Below are 14968 nucleotides of genomic sequence, written 5' to 3'. Positions count from 1 at the left end.
CCTATGCCCTGGGTACCTATGGTACACTGTTACAGGGGCCTATAAGGTGAACCAATTCCAATTGTGTTATGCACCTAAGGTACATGGAGTCCATTTTAAGGAGAGAGCAATCAGCCTGGGGCCCTGAATAGCAGGATCCCAGGCCAACTAAGTCAAAAACCAGCTAAACACCAGGCAAAAAGTTTGGGGGTAACCATAGTCAGATATCCACCTTCCTACACAGGGGAGGAGCCACCTATCTCGTGATACTTCGAAGACTCTTCCAGGACAACAATGTGCAATCATCCGGACCCAACACTAGGCGGCGATCTATGCACAGATATGAATTCAGCAGCCCACATGCCTCGAACATATATGTTTTTGTATTTTGTATAGCCCTGAAGAAGTCCGTGAACGGACGAAAAGCGTTGGCTATCTGGCTTTCTGTAATTTAAAAAAAAGAAAACTGAATTGAAGTGAAGATTCTCAGTTTGCTGTTTTTTTGGGAAAACAATTAAACACTTTGTATCTACTAAAGATTACTATTATAAACACTTCTTTGCAATTTGAAATAAGGAATTGAACTTTTGAAGGGTGCAGACCAAATCTTATGTGTAGGTCCCACAGCAGAGCCTACATATGTCCAGAGGCATGTGTCACAAGCAGGGCAGGATGCCATGAGGCCCAGTAGCCTCGGAGTCAGTCTCACCGAAATCCAGGATAGAGGCTGAAATATCGGTATCATAGCCTGAATATTCTGGACTCGCGGTTCGGGAAAATAGGCCCCAAACTGCACGGTATTCAGAACAACTCCGATGAAAGGGAACGTCAGACACTGCCATGATGAACGTGAACCCGAACGAGTGCAGGAGGCCCGCCATAGTCTGAAGCTGGTAGATGGCAGCCTGAGGCGAGTCCGCCTTCAACAGCCAGTCATCTAAATCGAAAGTCTGTCACCCCTGATCTCCGCAGTTGAGCTGCTACCACCACCTTCAGCTTGGAAAACAACAAAAGGGTGCAGGTGAAGCCAAAAGGGAGCACAAAGAACTGAAAATGCCTGTGGCGCACCATGAACTGCCGGTAATGCCTGTGGACAGGAAGGACGTGTATGTGGAAGTATACATGCTGCAAGTCCAACGCTTCTATCCTAGGGAAGAAATTGAGAGGGCGCAGGTCTAGGATAGGATGAGGACCTCTGTCCTTCTAGGGCATCAGAATGTAGCGGGAAAAACAACCATGACCGACTTCTGGCATCGACACCCTCTCTATGATCCCCCTGGTCAAAAGAGCCATCACTTCCTGGTGGAGCAAGGAGAGATGTCCTATGTCAGTCTGTCTCAAGTGGGTGGCATGGTCAGAGGGGTGGTCAAAAAGGGGAGGGAGTAGCCCCCTTCGGACAATCTGAATAACCCAGAGGTCTGATGTTATTGACCTCCAGTGGGGTAGGTGATTGCGAATCCTGCCTCTCACTGGGTGCCCATGATTGTAAGAGGGCAAAAAAAAGGGGTTTGGAGCTGCGGCTGCCAGTGGAGTGGTTGACTGGCCTGATTTCTGTCTGCCTAACCCATGGGGTCTATGGGTACCATGTCCTCAGCCACGCAGAGGCTGGGAAGTTAGCACGCCATAGTGGCTGGGTGGGTAAAGACAAGGCTGGAAGCCTCTTCAGTGGCCATCAAAGGAGCAAAATGCAGACAAGAGTTAGTGAGGCGCTGTGGAAAGGCTCAAGGACCTGACTATAGCCCTACTTTCATTAAAGAGCTCTAGCACTGAGTAGCCTTGTGTCAGAAGAGACGGGAGCCATCAAAGGGCATGTCCAAAAGCAATGATTGGACATCCCCAGAAAAAACAGTTATTCTCAGCCAGGCATGGCGCCATATAGCGCATGGGAGCAATGACCCAAAAGGCATGCAGTGTTCAGGGACCACAGTGCCAGACTGATGGAAGAAAACATTTTCTTGCCTAAGGTGTCCAGCCTCTTGAATTCCGTAGCCGGTTGGACGGTAGGCAACATGCAAAGATTTGCACAGGAAGTAGAGGCATAGAAGATCAAGTTCTCCGGGGTAGGGTGGTGCACGAGGCACTGGGAGTCCCCTGGGGCAGGATATAGGCCACAGTTAATTGTCCTAATCACACAAGCCCCATGCGGGGCTTGGACCAAGTCCCAAGCAGGACATCCGTGAGGGTTTCATTAAATACCGGGGAAGTGGTTTGGGGGGGTGAGGGATCACTCCCGGCTGAAGCACCTTTGTCTTGATGTTAGTGATGACAGACACGGACGGTAGGCTGAGGTCCAAAACTTTGGATGGTCTTCTTGCCACTATAGCAAATGACACTCCCTTCTCTGAAGCTATGGTAGGGGAGAACGTATGCCAGTATCTGGGGAAGTGTCTAGTCCATGGTGGTATCTAATGCAAAAACAACAATTGATGGACAGAATGCAGAACAATGTCATACATTCACCCCAGTACAGAGATCTGGGCCTAAATCCATCTATTTTTTGCACTCCTCACCACTCCAGTTCAGACATGGCCATATGTAAATCAGCCTTGACCCTGTGCCTCATGGGAACAGTCCAGCCCGAACTGCCAAGCCATGTCTTCCCTGGACCGGAATCAAGCATCCTAGGACCGGTTTCTGGCTATCAGCCATCTTCAGCCAGGATAGCTTGACTCCAGTGGTGTGGAGAGCACGGGACTCACGTCTGAACCTACCCTTCCCACTTGGGGTGACAAATGCAAAAACAACAATTGATGGTGGACAGAATGCAGAACAATGTCATACATTCACCCCAGTACAGAGATCTGGGCCTAAATTTATCGTTTTTTTGCACTCCACACCACTCCAGTTCAGACATGGTCATATGCAATTCAGCCTTGACCCTGTGCCTCATGGGAACAGTCCAGTCGGAAATGCCAAGTCATGTTTTCCCTGGACCGGAATCAAGCATCCTAGGACCAGTTTCTGGCTATCAGCAGTCTTCAGCCAGGATAGCTTGACTCCAGTGGTGTGGAGAGAAACCAATAGAGGCTTCTCCAGAACCCATGGGGCCCAAAGGCATGCCAGCGGGCCACCAAACATGAGGTGCATGGCCTCATAAAACTCTTGAAGTTGGGCAGGGGTCGCACCAGCTTATGGAAACTCAGGTCTCGAATGACTATGCTCTCTTGTCTGAAGACTGTGATGAACAGGGCAAAGTTGATGTCCTCTTTGACTTTTTCTTCTTTTTCTTGTGGGATTTACACTAATGCCCAGTCGACTTCCCGTGCGACAAGATAATTGGGCTCTGCTGTAGATTCCAGGACCTTACTCTCGACTGGCATCAAGATCATTGTGGCGCCATTCGTCAAGCGGCATAGAGCTTGAGGCACCACTCATACAAGGCCTTGGGGTGCATGGCGTGGCAACCAGCGCAGCACAGATCATTGCATAGTGGTCGCACTCCAGGTACCAGAGGCAAAGAAGATGTTGGCCAGTCACCGACATCTGTTGATGACAGGCACTGCCTTCCTAATGAACATCCCTACTATACAAGGAGAAGCTCTCAGAAAAGGGCAGTTAAAATTGACTGTGGATAGCTCTCGCATGATCTGCGCCGACTGGTGTGGAAAGAAAATAACTGATGTCAGTGCCCTGGGGTGGCGCCTACATAGGCATAGATCATGTCACTTCTCGCGCAGATGACGAATCCACGCAGAGCTTAACAAAGCCACCTACCAGGACATGTATCTATCTTACTTTTTAAATACACTGCGCCCTACCCTCTGGGCTGTTTATGGCCTACCCTAGGGGTGGCAATGTATTAAAGAACAAGTTACTTACCTGCGGTAACAATGTATCTGTAAGAGACATAGGTTAGTTATAGATCCCTTACCTTAGAATTACCCCCAGGGGTCATACTGGAACCAGATAATTTTTTCTAAGCAGTACCCCTGCACGTCGTGTTTGCCAGGAGGACGTCGCGGTGTCCCTGAGCTGTGACATCAGTTCTGACATGACTTTCCACACCAGAAACGCAGAGCCACGCAAGACACTGACCACTGGTGCTCAAAAACTAGGGCCCTGCAAGGGAGTCCCCTGTCCCTAGAAGTCAGTTCGCAGAGCGGGAGGATGGGTGGTGCTGTAAGGAATCGATAACTAACCTATGTCTCTACCACAGGTAAGTAACTTGTTCATCTGAAAGAGACAGTTAGTTATAGATTCCTTACCTTAGAATAGATACTCTAGCAATACCAACCCCGGAAGAGGGTCTGCGAACCAAGTTCACACCAGAAAGTCATATAGGACAGAACACGCAAAATAGCCTCCGGGCTTGGCTATCCAGGCATTAATGTCTGGTGAACATGTGCAAGGATGCCCACGTGGCTGTCTGACAGATGTCAATGAGTGGAACTCTATGTGCAGGAGCAGTGGTGGCAGCTGTAGCTCTGGTGGAATGAGCCCGGAGCCTTTTTCACTAAAGCATAACAGATTTTAATACAAAGGACAACCCATCTAGAGATTATACACTTTTGAACAGCCCGACCTTTCTTTGCCCCTACAAAGCCAACGAAGATTTGGTCATCCACCCCGAAACCTTTTATGTAGTCAAGGTAGAAGGATAGCGCACGGTTAGGGTCCAGATGAAGTAGTCTATGCTCCTCCTTGGAAGGGTGCGGAGGTGGGAAAAAGGTGGGCTAAAGTAATAGTTTGTCCAATGTCCAATGTGAAAAGGTGTTACCACTTTTGGAAGGAACAACGGTCTCGTCCTAAGCACCACTTTGTCCGGATACACAAAGAAGAAAGGGGGCTTAGAAGAAAGAGCTTGAGCAGAGGTGATGGCAACAAGGAATGAGTCTTCAGAGTGAGGAGCCTGAGAGGACAGTTGTGAAGAGGCTCAATTGGAGCGCAGATAAGATAAGTTAAGACAAGGTACAAGTCCCACTGGGGCCTTGCGATAGGAGATGGAGGAAGGAGAGGAGTAAAACTCTTAAATAATCTATTTACAATAGGGGACTTGAACAAAGATGGCTGATCTGGTAGCCGAAGGAAAGCAGAGATGACCGCAAGATAGCCATTAAGAGAGCCCAGGGCAGAGCCCTGCAGGGCTAAGGAAAGAATATACAAAAGAACCTCTGAAAGAGAGGCAGAAAGGGGATCCACAGCCTTTGCTGTGCACCATGCCACAAATGTATTCCATCGACAGGCGTATACCGTTTTAGTGGAGGAACGCTTGGCTACCAAGATGACATTACAGACTTCGGGTGGAAGGTCAAAAACTGTCAACTGTCACTGCTCAATTTCCATGCAAGGAGGTGGAGCCTCGACAGATTCAGGTGAAGAACCTTACCCAGTTGCTGCGACAGAAGATCCTCCCAAAGAGGCAGTCTGAGTGGAGGATTGATGGCCATGCTCAGGAGCTCTGGGAACCAGTTTCTTCATGCCCAGTCCGCAGCCAGAATAACTTGGGCCCGGTCGCGCTTGATCTTCTTTAGCACACTGTGCAGAAGTGATACAGGCGCAAAGGTGTACAGGAGGCCGCAGTTCCACTCTCAACAAAAAGCTTCGCCGAGCCAGTGCCACCTTGGAAACTCCAATGTGCAGAATTTCAGCTTTTGCACGTTCTCTTTGGTGGAGAACAGATCTAACCAAGGCTCTCCCCACCACTGAAAGAGACCTTGCACAACCTCCGAATGAACACGCCTTTCGTGATCTACCAGGCGACGGCGGCTGAGTTTGTCTGCCCTGGCGTTCCGAGAACCTGCCAGGTGTTGAACCACCAGGTTCATGCCTTGATGTTACAGTCATGTCCAGAGACAAAGAGCCTCTTGACATAGGGTCCACAACCCCACCCGCCCTGTTTGTTGCAGTACCACATGGCGGTGGTGTTGTCTATGAGCACCTGCGCCACAATCCCCTTTAGAGAAGGAAGGAATGCCTCAGGAGCTCCAGAGGGTTGATATAGATACTGGTTTCAGCCGGAGTCAACACGCCTCAAATCTCCGCTCTCCCAGATGGCCATCCCATCCCAGGAGTGAAGCATGTCACCACTGTGACATCTGGTTGGGGAAGGGAGAGGGATCTGCATCTGACCCAAGCTTGGTTCGTTAGCCACCACTGCAGTTGTTGCACAGTTCTCTCCAGGATCTGGACGTAGTCAGAAAGATTACCCTGATGCTGCGCCCACTGGAACTACAGGTCCCACTGTAGAGCCCGCATTTGCCCTCTGGCATTATCTACCAGCAGGAGGCCATGAGGCTCGCAGCCTCAGGATCGTTTTTACCGAAATTCGAGATAGAGGCTGAAACATGTTATAGCCCGAATATCTTGGATTTTCTGCTCGGGAGGATAGGCCCGAAACTGCACTGTGTCCAGAACAGCTCCGATGAAAGAGAGTGACTGAGTAGGAGTCAGGTGTGACTTCGGCACATTGATAGTGAACCCCAGCGCATGCAGGAGGTCCACGGTAGTCTGGAGGTGGGACAAAACAGCCTGGGGGAAGCCCGCCTTCAACAGTCAGTCGTCGAGATAGGGGAAGACTGGAACCCCTAATCTGGGCAGATGAGCTGCGACCATCCCCACCACTTTCGTGAACACCCAAGGGGCACTGGTAAGGCCAAAGGGGAGCACAGTGGACTGAAAATGCTCATGGCCTACTGTGAACCGCAGGTAGCATCTGTGGGCTGGCAGGACGGGTATGTGAAAATGGGCGTTCTGCAAGTCCAGCACCACCGTCCAGCACCACCATCCAGTCTCCAGGGTCGAAGGCAGACACGTCCTGAGCCAAGGTTAGCATTTTGAACTTCTCCTTCCAGAGGAAGTGGTTGAGGGCCCTGCGGTCTAGGATAGGACGCAGGCCTTTGTTGTTCTTGGGAACCAGAAAGCAGCAGGAGTAGCAACAATGACCTACTTCTGGTGTAGGAACCCTCTCGATAGCTGCCTTGGCCAAGAGAGCTGAGGCTTCCTGTTGGAGAAGCGCAAAATGATCCTATGACATGCAATCGAAAGGTGGTGGCATGGAGGGGTAGTCTCGAAGGGGAGGGAGTAGCCCCTTCGGACTATCTGCAAAACCCACCTGTCCAATGTGATGTTTTGCCAGTGGGGGAGGTTATGGCGAATTTAGCTGCCCACTGGCCTCTGGTGGCCCTGAAAAGTCTGATTAGGAAGGTTTGGAGGCCTCTGCAAGGGGGTACAGGTCAACTGGCCCGCCCACCGGGTGAATCCCAGACCTGCGTTGCTGGGTCCCACATCTGCAGCCATGCAGAGGATGGGCAGCTAACATGAACCGGTGGCTGGACTGGGCCGGATGTGCTGGGGCGCCCCTTCCATAGCCACAAAAGGGTTGAAAAGCAGACTGAGGAGGACGGGACGGTGCAGAAAGGCCCAAGGATCTGGCTGTAGCTCGAGAATCCTTAATATTCTACAGTGCAGAGTCTGCTTTGTCACCAAAAATGCGACAGCTACCAAAGGGCATGCCCAGCCATGTAGACTGGACATCCCGCGAAAAGACAGACGTCCTCAACTATGCGTAGCGCCGAAGGGCTACCGACGTGGTAATCGTTCTGCCTCGTGAGTTGGTGGTATCCAGTCCACTTCTTATCATGAATTTGGCTGCTTCTCTCCCATATGCCACTGCCTGGGAGAGATCAGCCTGGGTCTCCTCTGGGCAACCGTATCCAGGATGGTATGGGTGTATCGGCCCAAGAGGAAAGGGGTATATCAAGGACTGCAGTGCCAAGCTGCAGGAAGAGAACATGCGCTTTCCAACATGATCCAGCTTCTTGGATCCCTGTCTGGACCGGAAACAAGCTTCCGAGGACTGGTTTCTGGCATTCCAGCCGTCTTCAGCCCGGCTTGCTTGAATCCAGTGGCAAAGTGAGCAAGGGACTCACGTCTGAGCATACCCTGCCACACTTATGGCGGCCAAAGGCGGTACAAAAGGGGGTGGTAATAGACGGAGCATCTGAACCAATCAAACACTCACACCCAGTCAAAAAATCTGGGTTTAATCCATCACCGACGCTGTAGATGGCTGGAATGCAAGAAACCGGTCCTCGGAAGCTTGTTTCCGGTCCAGGGAAGACATGGCTTGGCAGTTCGGGCTGGACTGTTCCCATGAGGCACAGGGTCAGACTGATTTGCATATAGCCATGTCTGAACTGGGGTGGCAGAGTGGGCTAAAGAATGGTGATGGATTAAACCCAGATCTTTTGACTGGGTGTGAGTGTTTGATTGATTCAGATGCTCCGTCCATCACCACCCCCTTTTGTACCTCAGACATGTTTGTAGCATTTCATTTACAGGACCTGAGTACATGTGGTACCACTTTTTTTTAGGGACTTCTAAGTACATTAAATGTGCCAAATGGGTGTCAGCCAATTCTTTCAGGTTTTAATTGAAGTGCACCAGTCCTTTAGCACTGGTTAGCAGCAGTAAAGAGTGCATAGTCCTAAAGCCAGCACAAGCAAAGTCAGCAAAACAGGAGGATTGATGACAAAAAATTGGGGGGGCCACACGGAGGATGCCAGGTTTAACAGTAACCAGGCACATGGTCTTCCTAGACATATCACTGACGTCCCAAGAGGACGGCCATATCATCAGATGGTGGTTGACGTCCTCTTCCCCCTACCAAATGAAACAATTCTGGATCCAACCACTAGATGTTAGGCAAATGCACAGCATATGAACCCAGAAAAGAATCATACTGCTATCTGTATTCGTCGAGCTGGTAGATTATGTTGGTGAAAAAAATACGTTAAAAGGACGCTTCATATGAGCTTTACATAAGTTTTATTAAATAGTAACAGAGATACATGAACCTCTCCGTGGTAAGTTTGCCGCCTGAACATGGATAAAATATATTTTTTTAAATGTCTTGGAAGGTGAAAAAGCGTTAAATAAATGTTCCTTTAAACCTACCTGATTGTGCATGTCTGTTGTGCGACTTAAGAGTCATAGGACTTTCTAACACTTTGGCCATAGTAGCAAGCTTGCTGGCTGCATTCATAATTTTTTTCTCTGCACTGTTAGGAAATACAGACATTATTAGTGAAAGATAGGCATTTCAATAAGACTTTAATTAGACTTTTCTTTTTTTGAACATGATCAATATAATGGAGCAACAAATACATGAAAAGAACATAACTGTCGCGTGGAACCAACTCAGCTGTTATTAAGATAATCACCAGATGTTAAGCCAAATATACAGCCAGACATCAACGTTCATGTGTCTGTTGAGCAGTTTAATTCTTGAATCAGAGACAAGGTGTTGCTACTTAAAAATGAGACTATATGTATTGCGAAATGCCGTCTGTTCCCTGGTATACCCAAGAATGAATTCCTACCAAAAGAAAATGCAAAATACTCGAAAGACTCTGGAGACACAACTATGCAGAAGCTGGGAAGAAACGTACAAATCGAAATTCAGGACATATTTTGAAAACCTGAAGAACTCAACACAAGTTTATAAGTATTAATAGTAAAAAGCAACCATCATTTGTCGAAAGACTCTCCTATGCAAATTTTTTGTTCAGATCTGGCTGATTTCTTTCGGACCAATATCACTTCTATTTTAATGACATTCACACCTACATGGACTTTAACAGAAAGATTATAGCGAGACATGCTTCTGTGAAAAGACTGGTCTGACTGTAGCATTAATACTGAGACGAATGTGATTTTACATCACCATGATCAGAACAGACTCTCATCTCGACTCTTGTCCTATCAGGATTTTTAACAAGATGACCCCCTTCTTTCTCCCTGGAATACCATGATTTGTAACAAAATCGTAAACAATAAGTGGTGCACAAGTTACTTACCTTCGGTAACGATATATCTGTAAGAAACAGTAGTTAGTGTTAGATTCCTTAACTTAGATTCCTTACCTTAGAATATCCCCAGGCGTCAGACTGGATCCGGAAAGTTTTGCGTAGAAGTATCCCTGTGCGTCGGTAGGCGTCGTCTGCGGTTCTGCGTCCGTCGTCAGCGTCGTGATCGCTGGGATGACGTTGAAGTACTTAATGGGTGGGGCGGTAAGGAATCTAACACTAACTACTGTTTCTTACAGATATATCGTTACCGAAGGTAAGTAACTTGTGCATCTGAAAGAAACAGGTTAGTGTTAGATTCCTTACCTTAGAATAGATACCCCAGCAATACCCAGGTGGTGGGTCTGCGAACCAAGATCACACCAGAAAGTCCTGGAGAACGGAACGGCCAAAAAAGGCATTTCTCCGGACTTAGCTGTCCAGGCAGGAGTGTTTAGCAAACGTGTGCAACGAGGCCCACGTAGCTGCCTGACAGATGTCGCCCCCCCTGCAAGGGGACTCAGGGCAGTATTAGCCGCCGTGGCCCAAGTGGAATGGGCAGCACAACAGGAGGGTCCTTTTTCGCCAATGAATAACAGACCTTGATGCACAACACAACCCACCTAGAGATGGTCCGTTTGTGCACCGCCCGCCCCTTCTTAGCGCCCACGTAACCAACAAAGAGCTGGTCGTCCACCCGGAACTGGCGTGTGCGGTCTAGATAGAACGAGAGCGCACGTTTTGGGTCCAGACGGTGGAGCCTCTCTTCCTCCTTGGAAGGATGCGGAGGCGGAAAGAAGGTGGGCAAGGTGATGGACTGCCTGATGTGAAAGGCCGCAACCACCTTGGGCAGGAAAGAAGGACGAGTCCTCAAGACAACTTTGTCCGGATGGACAGAGAGGAAATGAGGCTTCGAAGATAGAGCCTGGAGCTCACTCACTCTCCTGGCAGAGGTGATGGCAACCTGGAATGCAGTCTTAAGAGTCAGAAGACGAATAGGGCAATTGTGAAGTGGCTCGAAAGGAGCGCACGTCAAATAGGTCAGAACAAGGTTCAAGCCCCATTGAGGCATCACGAAAGGAACAGGAGGAAACATGTGCGTGATGCCTTTAAGAAATCTATTGACAACCGGGGACTTGAAAAGAAAAGGCTGATCAGGAAGCCTCAAGAAGGCTGAAATGGCAGAGAGGTAGCCTTTGACAGTGCCCAGAGCAGAGCCCTACTGGGCCAGAGAAAGAAGAAAGAGGAGAACCTCTGATAGTGGGGAGAGAGAGGATCCACAGCCTTTGCTGTGCACCATGCCACAAATTTGTTCCACCTGCAGGCGTATACCGATTTTGTGGAGGGACGACTGGCTGCCAGAATCACATCACAGACTTCAGGAGGCAAGTCAAATGGCCTCAACTGTCGCTGCTCAATCTCCACGCATGTAGGTGGAGACTGGACAGGTTCGGGTGGAGGACCGTCCCCTGTTGCTGCGACAGAAGGTCCTCCTGAAGAGGCAGACGAATCGGAGGATCGACTGACAAGCTGAGTAGCTCGGGATACCAGTATCTTCATGCCCAGTCTGGAGCCACAAGGATGACATGGGTCTGGTCGCGCCGGATCTTCTTCAGCACTCTGGGCAGAAGTGGTATAGGCGGAAAGGCGTACAACAGAAAAGCGTCTCCGAGCGAGTGCCGTCTTGGAAATTCCAACACGCAGAACTGATGACATTGCGCGCTCTCTTAGGGGGCGAATAGATCTAACCAAGGCTCTCCCCACTGCTGAAAGAGGCCTTGCGCCACGTCCGAGTTCAGACGCCATTCGTGATCCATCATTCACCGGCGGCTGAGTTCGCCCGCCCTGGCGTTCAGGGAACCTGCCGGGTGTTGAACCACCAGGATGACACCCTGGTGTTCCAGCCATTGCCAGAGGCGCAGAGCCTCCTGACAAAGGGTCCACGACCCCACCCCGCCCTGTTTGTTGCAGTACCACCTGGCGGTGTTGTTGTCTGTTAACACCTGCACTACACCTCCCCGGACAGAGGGAAGGAATGCTTTCAGTGCAAGCCGGATCGCCCGCAGCTCCAGAAGGTTGATTTGGAGCCGGGACTCCGCCGGAGACCAGAGGCCTCTGATCTCCCTCTCTCCCATTTGGCCTCCCCATCCCAGGAGCGACGCATCTGTCACTACTATGTGCTCCGGTTGGGGAAGGGAGAGAGATCTGCCGCTGACCCAATCACGGTCTGTGAGCAACCACTGCAACTGTCTCGCAGTGCCCTCCGACATCAGGAAGTAGTTGCACAGGTTGCCCTGATGTTGTGCCCACTGAAACTTCAGGGCCCACTGCAGAGCCCGCATCTGCCACCTGGCGTAATGCACCAGAAGGATGCAGGAGGCCATCAGCCCCAGGAGCCACAGCGTCAACCTGACCGAGACTCGGGATAAAGGCTGAAAGATCGGAATCAGAGCCTGAATATCCCGAAACCGCTGTTCGGGGGGATAAACCCAAAACTTTGTTGAGTCCAGAATCGCTCAGATGGAAAGGAGCTTTTGAGAGGGGCACAGGTGTGACTTCGGCACGTTGATGGAGAACCCCAGCGAGTGCAGGAGGTCTGCCGTAGTCTGGAGGTGGGAGACGACTGTCTGGGGCGAGCCCGTCTTCAACAACCAATCGTCGAGATAGGGGAAGACTGAAACCCCTAATCTGTGCAGATGAGCTGCGACCACAGCCATCACTTTCGTGAACACCCGTGGGGCGCTGGTAAGGCCGAAGGGGAGCGCGGTAAATTGAAAGTGCTCGTGGCCTACCGTGAACCGCAGGTAACGCCGGTGGGCCGTCAGGACGGGGATGTGGAAATACGCGTCCTGCAAGTCCAACGCTAACATCCAGTCCTCTGGGTCCAGGGCAGCTAGGACCTGAGCCAAAGTCAGCATCTTGAACTTCTCCTTCCGGAGGAAGCCATTGACGCTCCGTAGGTCCAAGATAGGGCGTAGGCCTCCTTTGCCTTTCTTGGGTACCAGAAAGTAGTGGCAATAACAACCACGTCCTACTTCTGGCCCAGGAAGAAACGAGTTACTTACCTGTAACTTTAGTTCTCCAGTATTGGTAACTTTCATAGATTCCCATTGCTTGTATCATTCCCCGTCGTCGGAATGGGAGCCTCGGTAATAATATATATATATATACCTAGGTAACTACACCCTAATAGGTGTAAAAAAGGTAAAAATTAGGCCTAGGCCTCATTATCTTTTGCAGCCTATTGCTGTCATTATGTAAAAAGACCCAAAGTCCCCTTAGCAACCAATCAGATCAGCCTCACCCTGTAGAACCTTCCTGAGAAAGCTCAGAGCCTCAGATTTTCGTAGCCGTTGCTTTGCCACATAATCACCTAGCCCTAAAGTGAGCTTTCCCAGGGGAGGCGGGTGGGCGCATGGGAATCTATGAAAGTTACCAATACTGGAGAACTAAAGTTACAGGTAAGTAACTCGTTTCTTACTCCAGTATTGGAACTTTCATAGATTCCCATTGCTTGTATCAGAGTAGATAGCAGTTAGCATACCTCAAACATTTCGTGCACAGTATAGAATCATTATCAGCCAATGACCTCACAGATTATAACAACTATAAAGCAGTAACAAAGCATAATAAACGAAATGTTTGAAAAAACAGGAGGAGGGAAGAGAGGAAAGCTCACCTCTTATTGGAAGAGATTTCTCAGGACTGCCTGTCCTACAGCCGAATCCTCCTTTGCAGCCGCCTCCAGGCAGTAATGTCTCGTGAAGGAGTGCGTACTGCTCCAGGTGGCTGCTCTGCAAATGTCCTTTATGGATACTCCAGCAAACAGCGCCGCTGATGCTGAGACCGACCTTGTAGAATGTGCCTTCACCTGTCCTTGTAAAGGTTTGCCTGCCGCCTGGTGGCAGAACCGTATCGCACTAGCTATCCATCTAGATATCCCTTGTTTTGACAAAGGAAATCCTTTTCTTGGGGCTCCGAAAGCCACAAACAGTTGGGGTGTCTTTCGAAATCCAGCTGTGCGTTGTAGATAGAATTTCAAACATCTCTGAACGTCCAGAGAATGAAGGGTCCTCTCAGCCTGGGTTGAAGGCCGAGGAAAAAAAGATTTCAAAATCACTGGCTCGTTAAGATGAAAGTCTGTCGGTACCTTCGGAATGAACTTGGGGTTCATCCGCAGGATAACTGTATCATTCTTGAACTGTAAGAAGGGTTCTTTGATGGTTAAAGCCTGAAGCTCTCCTACTCTCCTTGCAGAGGTGAGTGCCAAAAGAAGAGCCACTTTCCATGATAGGAACTTCAGGTCCGCTTTATGTACTGGCTCAAATGGCGGTCTCATTAGCTGGGCCAGGACCACATTCAAGTGCCACACCGGAGGTGGGGGCCTAACTGGCGGGAAAACTCTAAACAGACCTTTCAGGAATTGTTTGATTACTCTCGCTGAAAGTAGAGAAGGACCCGATCTTGTTCTCCTATACCTGGAAATAGCTGCCAAGTGGACCTTGATAGATGCATGAGCCAGACCTGCTTGTGCCAATGAAAGAATGTAAGGCAAGAGTTGATGCGGAGCTGACGAGAAAGGATGTACTTTTTCCCTCTGACACCACAAATGGAACCTCTTCCATTTCGCTCTATATGTCTTATTAGTGCTAGGGGCTCGTGCCTGTGCCAAGATGGTCCTGCATTCTTCTGGGATGTTTAAATCCCTAAACTCTCTGTATTCAGGAGCCAAGCCGCCAACTGAAGCGAGCTCGGGTTCGGGTGAAGAACTTGGCCGTTGTACATTGACAGAAGTGTCAGTTTGGGTTGCAGATGAATGGGTGGTGTCTCTGATAGAAGAAGCAACTCCGTGTACCAAAACTGGCGAGCCCAGGCCGGCGCTATTAGTATCATCCGGCACCTGTCCATTTTGAGTTTCTTGAGGACTCGAGGAATTAGGGGAAATGGCGGAAAGGCGTAAACAAACGCGCCTGACCAGGACATCGAAAGGGCATTCCCCAGTGACCCTCGATGGTGTTCCCTGCTTGCGTAACACCGGCATTTCTTGTTCCCCGGCGTTGCAAACAGGTCGATCGCTGGGGTCCCCCAACGGGAGAAGATGTCCTTGATCACTGCGTCCTCCAATTCCCATTCGTGCGAGACTGCTCTCAGGCGGCTTAGCGTATCCGCCTTCGTGTTGCATACTCCTGGAAGGTGTTCTGCTA

The 14968-nt window shown here is 49.8% G+C and overlaps 1 protein-coding gene across 1 annotated transcript in view; it reads right to left on the bottom strand.

Moving 5' to 3' along the window:
* Window positions 1–14968, bottom strand: part of CEP152 (centrosomal protein 152) — an 804909-nt gene that overhangs the window by 42266 nt on the left and 747675 nt on the right. Inside the window, exon 27 of the mRNA XM_086958276.1 lies at window positions 8875–8978. Within this exon, the coding sequence (XP_086814402.1) occupies window positions 8875–8978 (104 nt within the window). The remainder of the gene's footprint in view (window positions 1–8874; window positions 8979–14968) is intronic.

The sequence above is a fragment of the Lissotriton vulgaris genome, chromosome 2_1, assembly GCF_964263255.1.
Source record: "Lissotriton vulgaris chromosome 2_1, aLisVul1.2, whole genome shotgun sequence".
Lineage (NCBI taxonomy): Eukaryota > Metazoa > Chordata > Amphibia > Caudata > Salamandridae > Lissotriton > Lissotriton vulgaris.
Note: the sequence above shows the minus strand (reverse complement) of the source record. Positions and strands in the feature narration are given on the sequence as shown.